This window comes from Scomber japonicus, chromosome 4 (assembly GCF_027409825.1).
Source record: "Scomber japonicus isolate fScoJap1 chromosome 4, fScoJap1.pri, whole genome shotgun sequence".
Lineage (NCBI taxonomy): Eukaryota > Metazoa > Chordata > Actinopteri > Scombriformes > Scombridae > Scomber > Scomber japonicus.
The window spans coordinates 25742395-25756163 of NC_070581.1; the positions used below are offsets into that span (position 1 = coordinate 25742395).

Genomic DNA, 13769 nt, shown 5'->3' on the forward strand with positions numbered 1-13769 from the left:
TATTTATGTGTTGTATTTGTCAACAACCCTCTTATGATGACACATTTTAATTTATAATTATGTTTTACTATATCGTCATTCATTATATGTTTATACACCAGCATTCACTTAAATGAACCCACAGGAGGAGTTATAGCTGTTGGCCATCCTTTAATAAGGGTTAGGGTTAGTTATAGTATGTTATTAAATATTTATACTCTGATTGTTTGTGCTAATATTGGGTTAAAGAAATCTTTAATGCTTCCTTGGTTTATGAAAGTGACATTTATACAGATTTTATCATTGCATGTTCTTTATTGTTTTTCTATGATGGTTGTCTTGATGGACAACACACTGAGCAATCAGAAACCCCGCGTGTCTCTCACACCTACTCAAGTGTCCAATGAGAGGAGGAGGAAGAGGATGGTGGTGAAGGAGTTAAATGAGCCGATAATAAAACCATCTGAAATCTGTGGTCAATACAAGGGCGAAGTTGCGGAGCAAAGAAAAAGCAATTAAAAAGTTAATTACTTAATCAAAGCCTGTTAATATCATCCCATAAAATATGAAAAAAAAACAGAAAGACATTAAATCATGTGACGTTGCCTCCATTCATAAAACCAGAGTGACTTCAGGATGTGGAATGTATTTTTTTCAAAGCAGCACGAGGACGAACCATATTCAACATTTAGGACAAATTACCAAACAGATCAAAGGCATGAGGCAAAATGCTCCCAATTTATGACAGCACGACTGTTCAATTAAATCAATTAGAGTTGAATTACCTTAAACTCTGCAGGGCAATAGAGGATGCTGTTGTCCCCACTAAACATAACTCAAGTCCTCCACAAGGTGGCAGCTTAATACCTGTGATCAATTAACTCTGAAGTTAAAGATTGATTTAAAAATACATTAAATATATGTTATTTCATATAGTAAATATCTTAAACCTCTTTAATCAGAACCTATTAAGTGACATAGTAGGTAGTGAGTATTGTTTTCCCAGGATCTGTTGAAGCCTATAGAGAGCAAATAGTGTTTAGTTTAATTTACAATTTGCAAAGTAAATATTCAATGAAGCTGCTGATGTAAATATGTAATAACTGCATACACAGAATATGTGTAAACGATGTGTGTAATTGTCAGATTTCTAAAAGAAATGGAAATGTGGTAGCAACACCAACTCAACCATGGATGTAAAATAATGACTCAAAACGTCAATAGAGAGAGACACCGGAAGAGGTTCTTGACTAAAAGATTATAAATATTATTTTTTGTATAACTTTTAGTTATTTATATTATATTTTATTTAGTGACGTGTAACCTTGACCTACGCCACCTAATTTAATTTGATAACTATAAAATGATCAAAACTGTGTAAATGTGTTTTAAGTTATACAGGAGGTTTATAAAGATGAAAAAACACATTGTGGAACTTTTTTTGTTTTTGTCAAGGGTCAATTAAGGAGTTTTATTTTGCAAATGAAGACCGGAAATCATGACTCAGTTGCGTGGCAGTGACCGTGCGGGTGATTGCGTACCCTCATCTGTACGTGCATCATGGCAAAGTTTCAGTCCTCTGGATGGAGAGCGCCCAGCCGGATCTCTCCAGTGAGCTCCAAGCTGCGGACTTTTAACTTTTAAAACTTTTAACACATTTATGAAAAGAAAACCCCATCATGATCGCCTCAAACTGAAGAGGGTGAACTTAGTCTTTTCACCTCTAATAGAAAAGGAAGTTGTGGGCAAGAGTTGGGATGAACAGAGACGGAGACAAGAGCGCAAAGAATGGGCTCCGGAGCCAGAAACTACCTAGGACGCAGCAGCAGCAGCAGAACGCCGTCCAGAAGAAGAAGAAAGACCCGTCCTCTAAAGATGCTCATGGTGTCTTTTATTCAAAGGAGGCGCAGTCAGGTCAGTGTGACCCCGGGAAGGAGGTGAAAACACCGGGGATGCAGGGGAAGCGTCCCGGGAAAGCCTCATCAAGTGTCCCCGCAGAGTGCCAGAGGAAACTGTCCGATGCCAGTAACGCTTCAGAGGACCTGAGCAAAGACTCCGGCTGCCTGTCTGGGAAACTCTCCTCCTCAGACAGCAGCTCAGAAATATCCGATTGCCCCTCCGACGGCAACAAGCAGGACTGTCCGAGCAGTGACAATGAATTAAGCTGGACAGACGGGAAAGCTTATGTGAACCCGGACAGGGAGGAGAAGGACGACGGTAAACTGTGCGTAAAAGCAGCGCCAGATCCGTGCTCTCTCCCCACAGGTGCTCCAGGAGGGGGTCCCAGTTTGTTCAACTCTTCAGGGGCTTTTATTGATCTTATGATGGGAGAAACAACCGAGGACCTCGTCAGGGAGGTGGAAGATCTGAGATCAGAGAACGAGTATTTAAAAGTAAGTACTGATTTACTTCAGATTGAATTTAGTTTAATTCAATTTCTTTAATTTGATTTGCAATTTTAATTATTTTTGCATGACCTCCGGGTTGGTTTGCATCTACATTTCCACATATTTGTATCTATACTGATTCCCAGTGAGAGGCTCAGACTGTGAACACCAGAGCCGATTTTCTGTAAATGCTCAACGTCAGTCTGCATTAGTGACTGCAAGACTAGTGAAGGGAAGCTTGCACGAGAATCAAGAATCAATCAATCAATCAAGAATTTATAGATAAATGATCTTTGACTTCAGAGACATTTTCCATGTTAGACTGGAAAGAAAACCACAGAGAAGTCATTGTAATTAATAAGACTATAAATCAAAGTGTCTTTGCAAATTAATCTGTTGTCATTTAATTGAGCAGTGGTATAAATGGAGGGAGAGTGATGGAAACTATTTGCTTTTAATTGTTTTGTGTGCAAGATTTGCTTTATAGATACTGTAGTTCATACAGTCACTATATCACTTGAGCATCAGTGTTTTTACAGGAAGAAGAACCAATTAGTTGAGAGTTCTTTGCTTCTTCTTCTCAAGTGTAGCACAAAATTAAAAATAAATCAATAAAGTCATAAGACCAAGGACTGCATACAATAGCCAGAGACAAAAAACCTGAAACAAATCTACTGAGCATGCTCATAGGGTCCCATCTATCATAGCATTTACTCATTCTTTTCAATCTGGAGATTTAGATAGCTTATTTATCACTGTTTTAAAGGACCAGTGTGTAGAATTTAGTGGAATCTACTGGAACAGACTCGGCACAAATGGAATATAATATCCATAAGTGTGCTATGGAAAATGCACATTTAGATATATTCGGTATTTGAGATTTGTCCCATAATAAACTTAAATCAGCAGTCAAAGGAATTTCTGAATTAAACCATCCATCAGCACTTTAATAACTTACTGACCTTTAATGGTAAATGCTTGTCTCTATAATGTAAGTGATGCTTTTAATTCTGCTACTGAGAGGGAATGTGAGTTTGAGTTACCATAATAGACAATAATTAAAAGCACAAACGTCAACCTGCTGGTGATGCTAGTGGAAAAGTCGAGGGATCACCAAAGTCAATAGGAGTCATCTTCTGGAGATCATGAATGTATACATGAAATTTAATGTAAATTCATTGAATAATTGTTGAGATATTTCAGTCTGAACCAAAGTGATGGAACAATGGTCTCCATAATGTTGCTAGAATGACTAAAAACCTGATTTTAAGTATTTGTCTGCTTTCCTGGCCTTAACATTTCTGTGTTTGTCCCAGGATGAGGTGGAGGAGCTGCGCTGTGAGATGCTGGAGATGCGTGACATGTTCCAGGAGGAGGAGGTGTACCAGCTGCAGGAGCTTCGGCTGCAGTTGGAGCAGGCCAACAAGTCATGCCGCATCCTACAGTACCGCCTCCGCAAGGCCGAGCGCCGCAGCATCCGAGTGGCTCAGACGGGACAGGTGGACGGGGAATTAGTCAGGACGCTGGAGCACGATATCAAGGTCAGAAGTACCGTCATTCCTCCTCCCTCTCTGTGGTCACACTCATTCATTCACTCACTCACTCACTCAACCACCCAGAAAACAGTAAAAGTCCCTTCTCTGGAAATTGGCTTTTGACTGAGTCACTGCCATTCCTGTTGCCGACATCAAAGTGAACACTTGCTGTTTGTGCCACAAAGCTGTTTTTCATTGCAGCACACTAAACAGCGATTGCCTTTTTCATACACAGTGAGGGACTGTAATCAGTTGACAGCACACTGAGTCACGACTGTTTGCTGTGCAGTAAAGTACTCCCTGCTGTTGCTCCCCGCACCACAAAAATTTCATTAGGTCTAAATGTCTTCATCATGCATCCTGTTTATATTTTTGTCGCACTGTAGTGTAATTATGTGGTGAGTTATTCTCCGTGAGTAGGAAACATAAAAGCACAGTAACCTTAATCAGAATCACAGCAGGTCAGTTTCTCAGTTGTTAAATGAGACTCTGTGGTGGCAGACGTACTCTATTTTCTTTGAATGTGCGTGGTGTAGCATTCCCACCAGCCTCGCTAAACGCCCGCCCTCATCCCAACCATCCACTCATATGAATTCCTGTCACAAGCACTCTCCTTGTAAATTCTCTCAAACTTCAGCCAAACCAACTGCAGCACTGACTCACAAAATATATTATGTTCATGAGGATAAAAAAAAAAAGAGGGCGAAAGAGATTTTGTTACTGTGGGAGTAACCTGCTTTGTTTCTTATAGGTTGCAAAGAGTGTTTCCCTGCGGCTATACAACGAGCTGGAGGCAGTGCAGAAGAAGAACTCCCAGTTGGAGTGGGAAAATGAGGCGCTGCGGGAAAAGACGCAGGAGATGGAGGTGGCCAAGCAGGTCCTACAGGCGGAGGTGGAGAAAGCAAGAGAGGTGGGACATTAATGCAGTATATTTTAGATGAGGTGGGTCTCTATACATGGCCTAAATCTTGACAGAGCCGTAAGCTGCCACCACCCAAACGCTCCATAAACATCTATCCCTCTCGTCAGGAATCCTCCTCTCCATTTCTGCCGTTGCCCCACACAGCTGCACCCATCCCAGCCAGTTGTCGCCCTCATCCCTCTGTCACCCTGATGTCATATGACACATGACCCCCTGCAGATCAATGATATGAGAGGAGGGCACGGCCGGCAGCTGCCTGGTGCCTTGGTGGGGTGAAGCATCCTGGTATGCTGAAGCCTGACCTCAAGGCACAGCTGACATCCTCAGCTGAGAGGGCAGAGAAGAGGGAGACAGGGTGCAAACGAGTGACAGATTACAAATATAGACTTTCTCTCTCTCTCTCTCTCTCTCTCTCTCTCTGTCTGTCTCTCTCTCTCTCTCTCTCTCTCTCTCTCTCTCTCTCTCTCTCTCTCTCTCTCTCTCTCTCTCTCATTTTCTCTCTCTGTGCTTCTATTAAGCTTGGCTAAATCTGGATCAGTGTGTATTATGGCACTCAAAAAGGCATAGTGACCTACAACCATCAATGAATGGTGGCTACCACACCCTCACAGTGACTGAATTTCCAGTCCACCTTTTATTCTCGTGCGATAACGATCATGCACTCCAGAGACACGTGTTCAGTTTAATCCAGGATTCAGTGCTTTGGCATGAACTCAGTCTGGCTCACTCAGCTGAGACAGTTGCTAGTCCCTTTGATCCCAGCAGGGAAATCCACTTAGATTACCTAATCTAGGAGCACAAAACACAGTCGGGATAGATGAGAAGGAGGAGGCTGAACACTTCAGACTCAACACTACAACTGGACTGTCTGAAACCCAGATTGTGGGACTTGAATGTTAACACAATTCTGTCAGGTCACAGCGAGCCGTGTAATAACAAAATTGAACAAAATTGAGAATACAACACTGCTTAGAGCGATTATTCTTGTGTTCAAGAAGAAAAGGCTGACATTTATCTCCATCATACATATTTGTATTAGTAATGTCACATTCAGGCCACATTGTATTGTACTCAGCCTCACTGACCTTGAATTGAAAAGGCTGTTATCCCGTGCTTATGTTCTCCACTTCTAGCCTGTAGAAGATGACTATTATTAACACTGCGACATCCTGTCTAGTGTCTCAGAGCGAGACAATACTGCCAGACAGACGCTTACATTCCTCTCATGCTCAGACTCAGAAATGAATTTATGTAGGGGTGCACTCAGAGGTGAGAAAAAGCTTCGATGAAAAGAATTTGTACTTTTTGAAGCACATCATGGACATTGTATCCGTTGCATATAGATGTCTCTGAAAGAAGCACAAAGACACGTTTTAATTTACATTTATTCAAAAGAATAGTTCGATTTCTTTTGCTTTATTTCCAAGAGTAAGACGACGAAACTGATACGACTCTAATGTCTGTCTGTTTATTTTGAAGCTGGAGCCAGGGGCCGACCAACTTAGTTTAGCATAATGACTGAAAACAGCTAGCCTGGCTCTGTCCAAAGGTAACAAAATCCACCTGATAACACGTTTAAAGTTCACTAATTAAGACTTTATATTTTGTTTATAATGGTAATTTGTAGGTGTTATGTGCCACATGGTCACAGCAAGACACCAGGAAGGCACAGTGTCCTTTGGACAGAACAACGCTAACTGTTTCCCTCTGTTTCCAGTCCTTATGCTAAGCTAATTGGCTACTGGCTACAAACAAAAATGAGCATCATATCAATTATCTCATCTAACTCTCGACCAGAAAGTAACTAAACTCATTCCCGATGGAGTCAAACTCATCTGTGATCTATATTTGTATGCTGAAGAATCCTTTTTTAGGGATATTTCAGTGAGGTTTCTGTAGAGCTAAAGTTCTTCATGTTGTCGTGTATATCACAGTTTTAAAAGACTGATAAAGATGTCCCAGAAAGTGCAGTTGAACTGCCTACATTTAAGAAATCGAGGCATCTAAAACCATTTTCATGTTTTTTTAAAAATGGCTCCTTAGTGGCAACTTGCTCAGTGGAATCTGTTTTTGGCCAAGATATTTTATTTATCACACTTTTGATCAAGCTCTCTTTTTTGTTCCCCAGAGCTCTGTGAAGAGGAAAAGCATCAGATCAACAGCCAGTAAGGCTGAGAGGAGGCTTTCTCAACAGATTGAGGTTTGATACATTCATTATTTATGTCTCTCTTCTTCAAATTTGGCAGCACACATGAGAAATTGCATATTGCAGTATACTCGTTCATCCTCTCCACCAGAGTAATTTTCATTGTTGTGTGTTGAAGGATGACAGCGCTGATCTCAAGTGCCAACTCCACTTTGCCAAAGAGGAATTAGCTCTCATGTGCAAGAAGCTCACCAAGTTGGTATCAGAGAGTGAAGGCATGCATGAGCGGCTGGCCAAATACCATGCAGCCTACGGTGACGTAGATGCCGCCCAATCACCTGCGGGCAAACAAAACTCGGACCACGCCAGGGAGGCAGAAGTCAAAGTTCACTTGAAACTGGTCGAGGAGGAGGCGACGCTCCTAAGCCGGCGCATCGTAGAACTGGAAGTGGAAAACCGAGGACTGCGAGCAGAAATGAGCGACCTGAGGGAGAAAATAGGAGGAGGAGGGGAAGAGGAAGAAGAAGAGAATAGGGATGTGTTGGAGGAAAGTATGTCACCTTCCACGCCGGTGAAGGACAGAAAGGGAAGGGAACAAAGTTTGAAGATGGATGAAGAAGCAGCTAAAGGTAAAAGCACAGAGGAGACATCTGTGCTTTGCAGCCAATCACAGGCTTGTCATATTACTCGAGAAGGTCCCGTAGGCGGTGAGTGGGACCCGTCAGACAGTCATGAGCGCGATAGCAACAAAAACCTTGATGGTGGACTCAAAGGAACCCTGAAAGACCACGAAAGTCTTCTCACTCTCAGAGATCATTCCTGTATTTTGATTTCAGCCATCCAGCTCCTGATGACACCACCTAAAAATGGCCATTGCTCATCTCCCTCATGTGCTATTAACTCTCCGACAGATGTGGACTCAAAGGGAAAAGCACAGGCGATTTTCCTACCGGGGCCTTTAAATGAGGCGTTAGAGCTTCTGCAGGCCATGCTGTTGGCTTTCATCGGGAGGGTGGAGGCGCTTCTAACAGGAGAAGATTTAGGCAAACTCTTCCAGCGCAAGGAAGGACACGTCTGGGATACTTTCTCCTCTGTCTGTGGAGAAAGTGCAGATCATGACGCGGGTCAAGACTCACCGAGAAAGCAGGAGTGTGTTGAAGATCTCCGCACAACAGAGGTTAAAGAGAGAGCAAAACAAGCAACACAGCAACCTTCCCTCCAGTGGGACCCCAACCACAGCTGCAGGGACCCAAAGATGAAACTTTCCCTGCAGATTCTGTGGATCCTTCATGAGTGGTGTCAAGTTAAAGGAGCCGGCCTGAAGGGAAAAGAGGTACAACTAAAGATCATCTGAATTTCATTTCAAAATCAAATAAGCTAACATATGGATCAGACAGATAAGGTAAATATCTGCTATGTCTTTTATTCAGGGTAGAGACAAAACCGTATCTGTGTTGCAAGGGTTGCTGCAGAGCCTCTGCGCAGAGCTTCGGGATGAGTGGATCACATTTGACAACAATGCCAAAATCATGCAGGACAAGGCAGCTGAGGTAAGGATGGTGTTTACCCTCCAGGCATGTGTCCCTCCCGCTGTGCAATACAGCGGGAAGTCCTTCTGATGATCTGCCGCCCTGGCCACACGCCCTCTGAACTCTCAGTTCAAGAGGCATCATGAAAAGACTCACGCCAGCCTGAGTATTTAGGGTAATCTCTTGTAGGGGCCAAAGCCAAACAGGACTGGCATGTTCAAATCTGCTACATGATGAACGCACACTGGACTGATTCTCTTTGTCCAAACCTGGGGCGGTACATGCATGTTAACTATTCAAATGTACAGCTCCTTCATGAGTGTTTCCAGCTGTTTGATAATACAAATACCGATATTAATGCACACCAGATAAGAATGTAATCTAACATTTGTGTTGTTGGCACTGGACTGTTGGTGCTTTGCACAGCATGAGTTAAGATCTGCTTTGCAAAAACCAGATTTATTTCTTTAATGGTTGTTTTTCATCCTTACTCCACTGACTGAACTGTAATCCCTTCTTTTTTCAGATGCACATTTAGTAAAACAAGAATTTTGTAAAACAGGACTGACACACTAACAGCTTTGTGAAGCTGTACTTTGGCACAGTAGTTCTTGGAACTAAATGCTAACAAGCAATGTTTGTCTTCCAGCTTAGGGTGTTAGCATTGTAGCATTTGCTAATTAGTGTCAAACACAAAGTACAGCTGAGGCAGATACAAGTATTCTTTGTTTTGCAAGAATTTAGTCTAATTGTTTCTCTATAGTTGTAGCAGGAAAGACAGCAGAGCAATGTAAAACATTACCAGCTCTGATTCGGTTCAGACACTGTTTTCCATCAGGTTTCCTGTCATCTCACAGTGAGAAGAAAGAACAATAAAAAAGCATTTAAAATATGGACAAGCTAGACAAACATTTATGTCACATGGAATAAACAATATGCCTATTTTAGGAGTGATATGGATTTCACAATTTTTTATCTGACGATGGCTCTCAATGAAAGGTTTAGGCATCATCAAAGCTGTTACAATTGATCCTGAGGGGTTCAAGAATATTTGAACCAAATTTCATGGAAATCCTTTTAATTGTTGTTGAGATATTTCAGTCTGGACCAAAGTAGTGGATAAATAGTAATGTTGCTATCATCAGCTCTACTTTACTAGTGGGGCTGAATCAGAAGTAACATGTTCATAATCATTATTTGCTTGTCCTTTTCTTTTTTCAGAGTGTTGTCAGCGGCATCTTTGATGACAATCGACAATCTGAAGTTGACAGGTTGGTGTTTTTGTTATGTTTTTTCTGCCATCATTCACACCTTGCTCACGAGGTCACTGAGATCATAACTCATTAATCACCTGCTGTGTTCACAGAATCTGCAGCTCAAAAGGAAAAAGACTGGGGCGACAGTTTCCTCCACATTACTCCAAGGAGAAGAACTGGTGCTATCTGACTCAGGAGGCTGCCCAGCTGGACCGAGAGGACCCCATTAAGACGTGGGACCATCAAATCATGCCGCTTAGCTTCCCTGATCTTAACTTTGATCAGATTTTCATGGAGAGAAGCCACACTGCCCCAGAGAAATCTACTGTCCGCATCTACTACAGCCCCCCGTCGGCTCGCAGAGTCCAGCTGGCTCAGCTGAAGCAAAGCCCTGTCGCTGACACAGAATCTGTAGACACGTCCTCTCCCTGGTGCACGCCGCCGACCTCCTTTTCTCCTCTCTGTCTGGACTCATCTGCTAACCTGAGCGACGACATGAAGGAGATGACGGCCAGCTGGAGGCAGACAGTTCCAGGTAGTTCACAGGTGAAGAGAGGGAGAGTACTGGGCCGGTGGGTGGACGTGGCCTGCTCAGGGACTCAGACCCACACAAAGCCACTAATGGTGAGTGTTGGTCTGCAGACAGATGGGACACACGTACCTGTTAGTGTGAGAAACAGTCCTTCTCGGGTCCTGAACTCCTCCTTGGTCTCTGCCCGCACTCACCACATCTCCACCTCACTGGAAGGAGTGTCCGGTAGAATCGAGAGGAACAGATCCACCTCCTCGCCTAAATTGTACCGAAGACACTCTGCGTCCGGTGTGTCATCTGTCCCTTCATCCACCAGTTTGAGTTCCTCATCATCTTCATCCACTTCAAGAGATCGAGCACTGTGGAACCTGTCCCGCCAAAACCAGTCTGGCCTCTCGTGGACCCGCCAAACTAGTCACAGAGCAGCTGCAGGACAGAACCACAGCTCTCTAAGCAGTGAGCTTTCAGGCCGGAGCACAAAGCCTCCCAGCAAACCTGCAGGCGCCAACCGTTATGGTTTAGTCTCAGAGTTCCTACGTAGGGTGAGCGGCCGGACGGCAGAGAAACCGACACTGGTACCAGGGTCGGGGCAGAAGATGAAGAGCAGTGTAAAGAGCCTAGAGCGGGTTCCAACAAGACCTCCAACTGCCCCACTGCAAAGGAACGACAGCGTGACCCGGATCGTCAACCAGAGGTTCATGAAGCAGAGAGAAGAGGCGAGTCGGGCCCAGAGAGAGGAGAAGGGGAGCAGCCTGAACCACAGCGCGAGAAACAACGCGAGCACAATCACAGCAGAGGTGAGCATCATAAAAAAACAATATATCTGTTACTGACGTTTCTGACTCCATGAGTTAATTATCGCATTGAAGTTTAGTTTCTCTGAAAAGTACTCAGATTACAATTCACCATTTATGTAAAGAAGTGGAGAAACACCAGTCGATAACAGGTTGATGAAGCACATAAAGCTTGTTTATGTTGAAACTGGGACTGTAATCCTCCTCATTATCCTCTGTTGATTATTTTCTTATACAATGTTAGCAAATATTGAAAAATGGACGATACAATATCCCAAAACCCAAATTTGACATCTTCAGCTGTTTTGTTTTGTTCAACCAACAGTCCAACTCCTCTTCACCAGTGCAGGTTTCTTGTATTTGAGGTATAAGTTGTAATTTTTACAAGATGTACAGGTTTCCACATGTCATATTTTTTCATATTTTGTGATGGATGTAGCAACAATTCAAAAAGTAAAAAAAAGACAGCCATAAAAATTAAGCCCTTAGGTTGGATACCACTTAGTTGTATACATCAACTTTAAAAGAGTTTTCCAGAGACCTGATGTGGGAACACAGAGTTGAGATCAAGTTGAATCATCAGACACTGAACACTGAACATCTCTGGTTCTGCAATGAAGTCAAATAAAGTCAATCAACAAAAAAATGAATCGACAACAGTTTTGATAAATGGTTAATCATTTAGTTAGTCAAGTTATTTATTATGCAGAACACTTCCTGGTTTTAGCTTTTCTCTGGTTTGTATGATTGGGTGTTTTGGGGTTTTTTTTGGACTTGCTGTCAGACAATAGAGGTAATTTGAAGATGTCAGTTTGGGGTCTGGAAAACTGTGAGGTACATTTATCATTTTATATATATAATAGTTGCTCAATTACACCAAAAAATAAGCTTGTTTAATACTTTATCATTAGAACTACCATTAGGCCTGTTATTATTTTCTTATTATTTTTATTAAAGTGAATCATTTCCTCTCATGTCTCTCTGACCAGGATGGAAACTACGACTGCAGCTCCAGCAGCACCCTGACCTTCTGCTTCGCTCGTCCGTCTCGCTCCACCCAGAGACAAACATCAAACCAGAGCAAACTACAACGACACAGATACTCTCCTCCAGTGAGCGCGGCCACAGACTCCAACCGTGACTGAACGGGAGGAGGAGGAGGAGGAGGAGGAACGGCAGCTATACTGACACCACTGAACAGCTGAGAGCCACAGCAGCACCATTTAAGATGTAATCCTTAAACGTAAAGCCTGCTTAACTTGCAGGATGGTGAACTGGGTGAAATGGTAGACTATGTATGGTATGTTTAGGAGAGTTTTATTTTCTTTTGGCGCACTTTTTTCCTTTGACTTAATCCTTATTTTAATTAAAATTACAATCTTCAATCAAATGTTGGATATTCATTCATACTTAAACATTTTAAACAAAAAAAAAACCTTTGCACTTACATTGTGAATTCATTTTATATCATTGTTGTGATATTTTGTAGAGAATAACCTCATGTTTAATTGAATAAACTAAGATCTGACCTACAGGCGTTCACTTTACTGTGATTTGTCTTCACACCTTCACCTCCTAAAATTTGTAGGTTTTATTTATGTTGTAGAAACTTGTTTACTCTGCACTAATCAGCTGTTGCACAATGGGCTTGCAGGCAATTGCGTCACATGTTAAAAAAAGATAAAGTAACTGTTAAGTAGTTAATAAGATAAGGTTTACCCCTTGTGTTAGAGGCATGATCCCCCTCCTCATCTCTCTGTTCTAAGTATGTGACTTTCACTGTGACTGAAAACACGAACAGGCAGCACATTTGCACCTTAAAACAAACCTGGATGTTAAAGTTTGAATCATTGTGTCAAACAGGAACTCAGATTTTCCTCAGAGCTCTCACATCTCGATCCCGAGCAGATCAGCTGACATACTTTGCCTCCTCTCGGTGCGGCTGGCAGCTGGCCCGGCTGCGGTCAAGGGTAGAGCGAATGTTGGGAGTCTCACAATCACATGGTGTCACATTTCTACTCGCCACACGTGTGCATCCTCTACTGTTACACACATAAAGACACACAACAATGTGGGTTACTTCCCAGTGGACTATCTCCAATTCACTATAACCCAGTTTCACAAGAGCAGTGGAAAGGTTGCAAAAACACACACAAAATGGGCCAATGCAGTAAACAAGTGAAGCAAAATTATGTGACAAAGCTTCATGAATAATCATTCTTCAGTCACATCTACTGTATTTTACAAATGGTCCAAAAAGCCGTAAACACAGATTTTACAATGCAAATTAAAATTGACATGAGATTGTTTTTATGAATCTTTTTTGGGGTAAATATATATTTCATTTTGTGCACTTTGCAGAGCAGACTGTTTAGCCACAAAACCCCCAGATAAACTATTATGCCATTGTCCTGAGCAAAATGAACCCCCCCCCCCCCCTCCCCCCTAAATCCTTTACAAGCAAATAGAGCGCAGTGGGTGAGGACTTGTTTAGTTGAGTATGTGACTCTAGTCTACCTGACTCAATGATCCCTTATCTGATTTAGGTTTGAGACTCCCACCATGGCTCCAAAATATCAGGAGCCTAACTGTGCTGTGTATTGATGAATCCAGGGCTCTGTCCATGGTGCTGTAGCAGCAGACAGATTTGTAATTGATTGATACAAATTTTAATCTCAGCCTCGCCCTT

The 13769-nt window shown here is 42.5% G+C and overlaps 2 protein-coding genes across 2 annotated transcripts in view; one reads left to right on the plus strand and one right to left on the minus strand.

The window, feature by feature from the left end:
* Window positions 1-2324: 2324 nt before the first annotated feature.
* LOC128357640 (protein SOGA1-like) lies at window positions 2325-10961 on the plus strand. The gene is made up of 9 exons (XM_053318007.1): window positions 2325-2372; window positions 3683-3907; window positions 4653-4811; window positions 6952-7023; window positions 7148-8302; window positions 8400-8519; window positions 9720-9769; window positions 9865-10823; window positions 10948-10961. The coding sequence occupies exons 2-9, from the start codon at window positions 3710-3712 to the stop codon at window positions 10959-10961; spliced, it is 2727 nt and encodes a 908-aa protein (XP_053173982.1). The 5' UTR covers window positions 2325-2372; window positions 3683-3709.
* The window catches only part of plp2b (proteolipid protein 2b), a 374364-nt gene continuing 366273 nt past the window's right edge, over window positions 5679-13769 (minus strand). Inside the window, exon 6 of the transcript XR_008321220.1 lies at window positions 5679-5691. The gene's annotated coding sequence lies outside the window, so the exon portion shown is untranslated. The remainder of the gene's footprint in view (window positions 5692-13769) is intronic.